At 46.0% G+C, this 10,693-nt stretch overlaps 1 protein-coding gene across 1 annotated transcript in view; it reads right to left on the bottom strand.

The window, feature by feature from the left end:
• Positions 1–566: 566 nt before the first annotated feature.
• The window catches only part of Mccc1 (methylcrotonoyl-CoA carboxylase 1), a 49,796-nt gene continuing 39,669 nt past the window's right edge, over positions 567–10,693 (bottom strand). The window contains exons 15-19 of the mRNA XM_032898504.1: positions 9,306–9,355; positions 5,189–5,326; positions 4,455–4,562; positions 1,548–1,619; positions 567–897 (exon numbers count right to left, since the gene is read on the bottom strand). Of these exons, the coding sequence (XP_032754395.1) occupies positions 787–897; positions 1,548–1,619; positions 4,455–4,562; positions 5,189–5,326; positions 9,306–9,355 (479 nt within the window). The 3' untranslated portion in view covers positions 567–786. The remainder of the gene's footprint in view (positions 898–1,547; positions 1,620–4,454; positions 4,563–5,188; positions 5,327–9,305; positions 9,356–10,693) is intronic.

Below are 10,693 nucleotides of genomic sequence, written 5' to 3'. Positions count from 1 at the left end.
AGGAGCAGTCTCTGCTAGAGATCGGGCTGTAAACATCCCAGGGGACAGAAGGCTGTGGCGGACATTTTCTGCACACAATATCCATATCTGCACATGAAACAGAGGAATGCTTTCCCCAAATTCCTCTGAGCCTTACCCCCACACCCGAAACAAGGGGATCTTGGCAAGAAGAAGAGGGTAGGAAGAGCCTTTGCCATTTGGGGGGCGGGTCTAAGGTGATGTGAGGTCCTTGATAGGGTATGGCCATGTCAACAGCACACAGGGCTGACTTGACAGCATCAGGGCTTCCTGGGCTCCCCACAAATACAACAAAGGCAGAAGTATTTAGAGAGAAAAGTCCCAAACATAAGGACAAGAGACAAATGCCACTCATGTCCTACTTGATTAATTACTGTTGGCTGAGTTTAGCTCTGTGACATGAGCCTCTGAAGCATGTTACTGTTATGTCATCAGGGGTGACTGGAAAGCCATTCATCTACATGACTTTTCCTCTTCTGTTTTGATAAAGCTGTCCCCTATCTTATTCCTAAAAGAGTACAACATATGTGACTTAAAGAAAACATTAGTTTCCAAATAAAGAAAATACAACTCGGTTTTATTTCTATGAAATCTTTTGAGATAATTTATACGTATGAAAGGGTTTAAATACAATCACACCATCATTGATTTAATAAAGCTCCTCTTTCCAAGATTGAGACCGAAGAGGCACTTGCTGTTTGCAGACAGGTAAGGCGCTGTGCAGTAGACCATTTCTCTGGGGACACAGTTCACTGTGACTGGCATTTGTCAGACTTCCTCCTCTTCAAACTCCACTAAAGGTGCATGTCTGTTGGCTTGGGCTCCTTCGCTGAAAAACACCTTTTTTATCCTGCCATCCTTTGGGGCTTTTATGGTGTGCTGCAGGGACATAGAGAACAATGGTTGTCATGCCGGTGAGTGCCAGCTCACACCGAGCCAGTGTTTTGTTTACTTTTATTGAGAAGGGTCAATACTGAGCAGTCATACACTCAAGGGCACGACTGGGAAGCTCTTGTCTACCTAGAGGTCTGGTGTGACATCCAGACTCTCATGTGGGCAGCTTACATGAAGTACTAGACTCAGGGCACCCACCTAGCTGCATAAGACCCCGGATCAGTCCCAGAATGACAGCACAGCGCCGATCCCTGTGCCTCACTGGGGACGTTCAACGTCCACTTGTCTCTGGAAGCTTCCAAAGACAAGGCTTCCAAAAGTAAATGTAGTATCTGTCCGGGGCTAGGAGCCACTGGCCTACAGTCTAGTGCTTGCCATCCTTAATTCAGCTTTAGGAATAATGACGGAGTCAGCCGGGATCCTGCTGACGATAATGTCGTTAAGTTCAGAATGGCAGCTATGGCTTCACAAAATGAAATTGTACTCCAGAAGGGGGGTTGCTTTGGCTTCTTTCAACTAATGCGCATCCAGTTCACGACCCTTACAGCACTTGAAGCGTTACTAACCCATCGCATAATGCAAACGACCAGGCCCGGGGCCCTGAGGTTAACCTGGCAGCTGAACTCGTGCCTTACCTCCATCTTCATGGCGATCATAACCATCAGAGCGTCTCCAGCCTTTACTCTGTCTCCAGCCTTCACGAACACCTGGGGATGGAGAGATGCATCGACATGGGTCCTTCTTGCTCTCCAGAGTTGTGCATGAACAAACACAACAGAAGCACATGCCTACATGTCTGTGTTATTTGCCAAAGACAAGTAAGCTGGAGCCTGCTGTCCACGCAGCATGGCTGGCACTGTTGAGTGTGCACGCGCCTGCTGTGTCTCCTCAGTTATGATCTGGCTGTGCTGTTTCAGAGGAAGGGATTTTTACACAACCTGGTACTGCTTTTCTTTTTTCTCTCGTGAATGTAGAATCAGGACAACCACACATGTCTGATACACGGAGATGACACACAGAAGGACAGAAGGACAGATACCTGTAAACGGCTAATACAGGGTAGAGGACAAAGGTCCTGACTAGTTCTGGTTTAGGAGGCCAAACGCCTTTTTAATTAGCACAGTTACTAAACAGCCTATAAAGACATCGCCAAGAGAGCTAGAGCTCAGTCTCGAGCACCAAGCATGTGTGGATGCTCCAAAGAGCACCTGAACCTTGGTGATGCTCCGTTGGTGCAGCCTCTGGAAGCCAATGTGTGCACGATTTTAGATGTAAGATGAATGTTTGCTGATGGCATTCCTCACTGTGTGATGCTGGTGTGAACTGAGATCATCCTAAAAGCAGATCTAAGTCTGTCAGCTCACATAGTGGGAGAATAGTGTGCGATTGTGATTATTTTCCTCTTTTTTGTGTGTGGGTTCCAAGAATATACAGCTGAATTGAACTTATTATTGTTTCTATTGTCTGCCTATCTATCTATCTATCTATCTATCTATCTATCTATCTATCTATCTACCTACCTACCTACCTACCTACCTACCTACCTATCTTTGCAGTACTGGTGAATGAACAGAACCACATCTCTAGCCACGATGGAATTGTTATGACTTGCTGTACTGGGGAGACCAGAAATCTATCCCCACAGCAGTTACACCATCTTGCGTTACCATCGGAATGCCTGCATTCTGCTGCAATTCATGGTGAAATACTAAACCCAAGGTGATGGTTTGGAGCTAGGGTTTCTCGGAGGTGATTAGGTCACCAGGGATCTGCACCATTGCAGGGAAAGCCCCAGAGAGGTCCTGTGGGATGCGATAGGCTGTCTGGTGTGATACCAAGAAGACTTCTCACCAGCCATACAATCCACTGGTGCCTTGCTCTGAGATTTTCTCAACCTCCGGAACCAGGAAGAATAAAACATGTGTAGTTTCGGCTCTGAAGTGTCTGCAATCCTGTGCTAGCAGCCCAAATGGACAGAGTGAGGACTATCCCTGATTCCACCTTTAAGACTCCGTCAAGCCATGTGACTTTCTGGGTGTGGAGGTGTGTGCTCGTAATTTCAGCACTTGGAGAACTGGGCAAGGCAAGTGCTCTAAGTCTGAGGTCATCTGGGCCACACAGTGAAACAAACAACTTCCTCTTCAACCTGCACCCCACCCTGAACCACATGGGTCTCCCCAATACCGGTCTTCTAAAATTTATTTTAACACAAATGCAATATGTCACTATTTCATGACAAAACTGTTTTTTGTTAAATTTCACATTAAAACATTGACTTTCTAGATAATGTTTGGTGAATTTGCATAGACCCTGTACATTCTGAGTTGGGTGTGGTGGCATCCCTGGGAGGCTGGAGGAGGAGGGGGGAGGAGGAGGAGGAGGAGGGAGGAGGAGGAAGAGGGGAGAGGAGGAGGGAGGAGAAGGAGAAGGAGGAGGAGAAAGAGGGGGAGGAGGGGGAAGAAGAAGAGGGGGATGAGGAGGAGGGCAGAGAAGGGGAGGAAGAAGGGGGAGGGAGGAGGAGGAGGAGAAGGAGGAGGAGGAAGAGAAAGAGGAGGAGGAGGAAGAGGAAGAGGAGGAGGAGGGGAAGGAGTAGAGGAGGGGGAACAGAAGGAGGAAGAAGAGAGGGAGGAAGGGGAGGGGAAGGAGGGGGGGGAGAGGAGGAGGAGGGGGAGGAAGAAGAGGAGGAGGAGGAAAAGGAGGAAGAGGAGAAGGAGGAAGAGGAGGAGGAGGAAGAGGGAGGAGGAGGAGGAGGGGAGGAAGAAGGGGGAAGAGGATAGCCTTGCCCAGGAATCAAGACCAGCCTGGGAAATCTTTTCTGTTGAAAGGAGAAATTGCTTATTTGTATTCCTCTTTTAGTTCACCCCTCTCTTTTCTCCTCCTCTCTTCTGGCAGGGGATTGGATCCACATCCCCGAGCATGCTAAGCACACGCTTTGCCACTGAGCTGCACTCACAGGCTCAAGGCATCGGTAAGACACATTGTTCTGTGATGGAAACGGTGGCTCAGTGGTTAAGGGCGCTGGCCGCTCTTCCAGGGGACCCAGTTTGTTTCCCCGGATCTACACGGAAGCTCACAACAGTCTCTAAGTCCAGTTTCAGGGCCTCTAATACCCTCTTCTGGCCTCTGTGGGCACTGTGCACATGTGGCGTGTAGACATATATGCAGGCAAAACATACACATACATAAAATAAAGTTAAAATACAATAAATAAATAAATAAACAACCTCCCCCAGTAGTTTTGGGGTGGAGTTCAGGTGCAGAGTTTTCAACATGTATGAGGCTCTGGGTTTGGATTCAAATGTGTGCACTACCCCACACCCCAACCCCAAAACCCAGGAATTTTTATGAAAAAAAAATAGGCAAATAGTTATTTTCACTGACAAATGAACCACTATAATATAATCTTATTTTCTTGAAGTGAGTGCTTCCCAGTGAGCAAAATTTAGGGAGAGAAAGGATATCACAAGGAAAGCACACACCAAACTCCAAAAAGACATTTACTAGCCACTGTTGGCATCATTTGACAGATGTCCCCTGATTACCTTTTCAATGGTTCCAGTCATGGGAGCGATGGTGCCTCCCTGAGTTCCTTCTGCGCTCACTGGAGACAAGTACTTGGGTACTGGAATGCCAACTTCAATACTGCCTTCCTATAGACAACAGTGAACACAGGATCAAGATCTTATCCCTTCCCACCAGTCCAAGGGGGTCGGACAGTTTCAAGGTGTGAGTAACTGTTCGTTGTCATGGACACCAGGTGATAATAAGCCTTATGATGCTAACAGGTTACGAAGCCTTGCTCAGTCTCCTCTCCCACGACACAGAGGCCATGGCTTAAACGCCTGACCAGGGCTTAGGAATTAAAGGACAGGACTGTAGGTGACCTGATGGTCCCTTTCTGGAAGTGGATTTTGGTAGCATCTTTACTGTGGACAGCACAATGTCCAGTGAGAACTTTATACTTATATAGACACTATGTCATTAATTGTCACAACTCTATAAGTAGGCATGCTTATGAGTCAAGGTTAAAGACAGTAGACCCAGTCCCAGAAAGATTACCTGTACAAGGTCACACACCTGCCCAGTGTCAGGACCAGGGTTTGATCCACGACTTTACCTTCCAGAGTCATTTGCCCTTTCATGCCCTGTCTCCCAGGGCACTCTTCCCTAGCACTTGGAAAACTAAGGCAGGAGGATTGCCCTGAGTTCTAGCCTAGCTTGGACTATAGACTGAGACTTCATCAAAGCAAGACAAGACAAGAATAAGAGGCATCACCATAGAAAACAGGTAGATGGTGTTGTCCAGGAGGATGAACTTGGATTTACTGGCAACTCCATTAACAGAAGACTTCAGGTAGGTATCGCCATCCTCATTGGAAAGATCGCCCAGGACTCGGAATAACTTATTTTCAATCTGGGGGGAAAAGTCTTTAAATAAATGACCGTGCAGAGTTAATAAAATCAGAACATCTTCATCTTTAGCAGTTCAGAAGCATAGTTTTTCAATGAACCAAGTAGAATCCGCCTCCAAGATTCCTAACCAGAGCAACTTAGATACAAATAGCAGTAAGATAATTAAAAGAAAGATAACTGTACGTAAGTTATCCATGCCAATATAATACCACAGATGAAAGTTCATCTGAGAACGGAAAGAATGGCTTCCTTTTCTGAGAGATGGCTCAGCAGTGATGGGCATGTGCTGCTCTCGCAAGACCTGAGCTCAGGGCCCTGCACCCATGGCAAGCAGCTCACATCACCTCAACTCCAGTTCCAGGGGTCTGATGCCCTCTTCTGTCCTCTCCAGACAACTTCCCTCAGCTGTACGTATCCACGTGACTCAAAATACAAACAGACAGAAAGACAGACAGACAACAAACAAAATTATTCAGCTCTCCTGGCTGTACTCTATCCTGGTACTCATTTCTGAGTTCTCAAGTGTGCTTTCCCATGCCAAGGTCAGCTTTATCCAGTCCAGATAAAGCTGGAGTCCACACAGAGTTAGAGGGCATTTCTTCTATCTCATCAGCACACAGATCTGACCCGTACACTGTGGTTATGATCAGAAAACACAGAGGCACTGCAGACGATCACAGTTGCCTTGCTCTCAGAGGCTGTGCCAGGTGACAACTTACGTCTCAAGGGAGGTGGCAATGGACACAAGTTTTCTGTCTTGAAGTGTTTTCTCGAATGTACATGTAAGAGAAGATTTCCCTCGCACACAGAAAATTCATTTAAATCTATGTTTTTCTTTCCAATTTCCAACATATTTGTATAGAAGTCTGTGTCTGTTCTTTGTAAATACGCTGTTTGGGCTGGAGTGAAGTAGGTTACATGGCAGTATTTGTACACTGGTCCTCATCTCACGTGAGTTAAACATGGCATTTACTCTGCCCTCTAAGTGACTAAAACAGCTCTTTGAATATCTGTGAGATCTTAGGGTATAAAAGTTTTGTCTAAAAGTTCACATCAATATATTTATTCCCACAAACCAAACAGAATAAATTTGCTGTCGTCACGGGACAGGGACAAGAAAGGGTCCCCACACAAGAGGCACCGGAATGAAGCACAGTGTACATGTCTACAGTGAGTAGACCTCCCGTGGCTCTGTGACAGAGAAAACTGCTGTGTCCCAAAGTGCTGGGTATCACTGATACATCCATTCTGTAGAATGTGAAATCTCTCAGTTCCTATTAAAAGTGGTCTATTAGATTTACTTTAAGAACTTGTAACTGAATTCTTACATTTTAACACCCTTTAAAAGAGCCAAGCAAGATGGCCCAGTAAATGGTGTCTGCCACCAAGCCTGATGACCTGAGTTTCACGTTTGAGCTTCAGGAGCCCGCACCGGAAATGGGACCGACTCCTGTGAATCGTTCTCTGGCTCCTACACAGGCTCTGTGACGCATGCGTGAGCCTACACACAAAAATAGACAGCAACAAGGACCCTCTCGGCTTCTCTGCTTGCAACAGACTTAAACTAAGGGCTAGCTTTACCCTGCAGCTTCTTACACAATGACTTCGCCTCCCTGGGTTTTCTAACAGCCATTCGGAGAGCCTATAAAATTAAACTATCCTCACATTAAGGCCAAGATGCTATCGGGCTTTTAAAACAACTCCCCCCCCCATGAGTATGGAGTAGAATTCACTAGAAGCCACTGAACCTTTGAGAATATTACACTTTATGATGACTACTGTAATGGGTACTTGTGTGATCTTAGATTTTTTTCTAGTCTTCCCATAACTCAACAGCAACAACAAAATAGTTGGATTAAAATATAGATAGGCAAAGGTAACAGAGATAAAGACATACCAATGGCCAGTAAGTACACACACACACACACACACACACACACACACACACACACACACACACACACACACACACACACACACACACACACACACACACACACACACACAGTAAAAAAAAAGAAAAACAGCCATTATTCTTAAGTCATTTATAAATCAAAGATTCAAAGCATCAACACTTTGCCACTTGCCAAACTTAAGATGGTTGTTACTAAACAACAAGAAAGGGGGAAATGGCAAGTACTCTGGCCAGGATGGAGACAAAGTCCTGTGTACTGCTGGTGAGAATGCAGAACACTGCAGTTGCTACAGGAAACTACAGTAGTTCCTCAAAAATGAAAACCAGAGTTGCTGCATGATAAAGCAGTTCTACTTTTAGACACACAAACATTTAAAACGACTTTGAAGAACTATCTGTGCACACACACCACTAGCGGCGTTTTTTACAACAGCCAAAAGTTAGAAAGAACCCCTCTGCAGCCATGCATGAATGGATAAGGAGACCACAGTGCATGAACATTATCCACGTCCAAAAGGAAGCTTTGATCCTTGAAGACATGATACTAAAGTGAAGTGTGCCAGTCACAAACGGACCAATATTAAGTTGTTCCATGTCTATCAGGCACCTACAGCATCAGACTCACAAGGGAAGCGGAACAGAGGTTCTCAGGAACAGGGGAGGAGACTGTAGCTCAGTGAGTCTCAACCGTCCTAATGCTGCGGACCCTGTAATACTGTCCCGCATCTTGTAGTGACCCCCCGACCATAAAATCATTTTCATTGCTACTTCTTAACTGTAACTTTGCTACTGTTACAAATGGTAATGTGCAGATCTGTGCTTTCCGTTGGCCTTAGGTGCCCTGTGAAAGGGGTCTTGACCCCCAAGTTGAGAATCACTGCTGTAGCTGCTTACAAGGCAGAGTGTTGGTTTTAAACGATGAAGAGAACGCCTCATATTGTCACCGGCACCACCTTCTAAATGTTTGTGTTTCTGCCAGTTCATCAGTGGGTGATGTCCCTTATTGAAATGGCTGATAGTTGATACAGAGACGTACAAGTGGCCAGTGTGCTGAGCATAAGAGTCATGAGTGCGCACCCACAGATGGGTACCCATCTCACCCTCTCCAAGCCCAGCATCGCGGAAGAGGAGGTGGAAAGAACAGAAGAAAACAGAGAATGAGGAGGTGTGCTGTAAACACCGTGAACCCCCAAGACCCAGTCAGGGCACAGTAACTATGCACTCCTGCACAAGGCCTGGACGAGACTGGCTCTTCAGCATTCTGTTATAGATGGGGCGGGGCCTTATGGGGAGGACGAGGAAGGGGAGGAGAAAGAGGAGGAGGAAGAGGGGCCATTGGCAGTTAGTGGTTGCTGGGGAAGGGCATTGCTTTCTTAAGTGGTGTAACTAGTCAGGAGTTGCCTATGGCCAGCAGATAGCTCCCTAGCCGTGCTCACACAAGCAGCCCTGACTGACTTAGTGGGCTCCAATAGTCATGAAGCTTGGAGGACTAGCTGAGGGCTAGTAAGAGGGCAATGGAAGATGGAATGTGTTCCCAGTACACTGCATTTATGAGAAACTCTCAGAGAATGAGAGAGAAGAAGAAAGGAAAGTCTTTGTTTGTAATTTTAAACAGCTCTGTTGACGAGTGGTGGTGATGGTTACACAATGTGAGTGTATTCGTGCCACTAAGCTGCACGACTAATTTTCTTAGCTTTTCTGATAGCTCTTTGCACATCTGACCTCCCAATAACTTTTAAGTGTGTATAGGGTTCCTGAAAATCCCGAGGGCTGCTGTTTTGGTGAAATCGTGCAAGTACCCGAGGGGCTTATTACCCATTTAATTCTAGGCTACTCTTTTTGCTAAGTTTTTATGCTTAAGGGAATCACTGCAAACTGAGTAAACAAGTCAGAAACAATGCAGGGGTGATTCCCTTAAACTGCTCTGAAATGAAAGCATGCGGCACTCACTATGATTACAATAGTCAAAGGCTTACAGGAAAGTTGAGAAGGAAAACTGACCCTACTCAGGATGAGGGAGATAGGATTTGGCTCTGAGCCACAGACCAGAACCAACATGGCTTACCTGCATGTCATATGACCCATCTCGGTTATACGTCACAGCTATGACTATATCTTTATGGAATGAGGGAGAAATTGAAGAAAAAAAAAGAGAAGGCATTATGTAACAACTGAGATGATTCAACTCTCCCTCAACATTAGGCAACTACTCAAGGGAAAGGCAACGTCTTAACTCTGAGGGATACAATGCTTTTCTTAGCAAAGTCTCTGACTGGGCTCAGTACAGACCGATCGGAAAACCTTTCTCTTTTAAAAATGGACTCTTCGTATTCCACATGTTTTCACCTGTACACAAAGGCTACAGCAATCGTGCAGAAAGAGCGATCAACTAGAAAGAGGTCTGGTTTAAGAACCAAATCTACCATCTAGTTACTGCTGTGGCCTTGGCTAAGTCACTGTTTCTATGGGCCTCCCTGGCCAGCCATTGGATAGGTGTGTGAATGTCATAACTAGTAAATGTGAAACAGTAACAGATCATAAGAATATGAGATGATTCATGCCGTACATGAATATGGAATTGGGTGAAGACTATTCTCCAAGTTGGAAATCAGAAGGTTTTATTTTAAATGTCCTCCTGTATCTACAAGGTCCTGGGTCGATCTCCAGCAGCACACATTTTTTGTGCCCGGAGTTATGCAAGTCAACACCATTTGATGGTCTCCTGAAGTCTTGGCCGTCATCTGGATGCCTCCAATCTTGATCTTCTCCACAGCCCTGATTAGTTATGCCTGGCTAAACGCTGCTGACATCTTGAGATGAGCACGTTGTCCCCTGTTGTCCCACCTGCCTCATGAGCTCCACACTGGCACGGCTATTCTCCTACCATCCGGGTGGAAGCCCTTTACCTTTGCCTGACACCATGTCCAGTGGGCAGCACCTGACTGCCAAGTTCTTTCCTTCCAAAACCTGTCTTACGGGTCTCTTCCTTCCCCTCCTGGTGCTGTACCAGAGTGACCTAGGCTGACTAACTCCGAAGACATCTTCTGGGCTCTCCCTGCTACCCATCTCAACCCTCATATTAAATTACTGTCCTGGGAACAAGGGCCCAGCCTCTCAGCATTGTTTTCTCTTTCCCCTCTGTGTGACTTAGCTAGCAGTCAACAGGAAAATGGAGCACCTGATACCCCACAGGCCTTTGCTGATGATTACCCTTTCCCTACTCCTTACACCTCCATGGGAGGCCATGCAAGGATTACCCCTTCCCCACACTCCTCACATCACCACGGGAGTCCAGGCCTTATTTACTGCCTATTTACATGACATGGCCTTGGGAAGTGTCTGCCTAGGTCTTTGAACTCAGCCTTCAGAACATTTCTAGACTTCTACCTATAAAACAATTAGGATTCCCTCTTCATACCAACTTATGGGAAAGTTTTCTCTTAAAAAAAAATC

The sequence above is a fragment of the Rattus rattus genome, chromosome 3 (assembly GCF_011064425.1).
Source record: "Rattus rattus isolate New Zealand chromosome 3, Rrattus_CSIRO_v1, whole genome shotgun sequence".
Lineage (NCBI taxonomy): Eukaryota > Metazoa > Chordata > Mammalia > Rodentia > Muridae > Rattus > Rattus rattus.
This window is presented reverse-complemented; position numbering and strand designations above follow the sequence as displayed.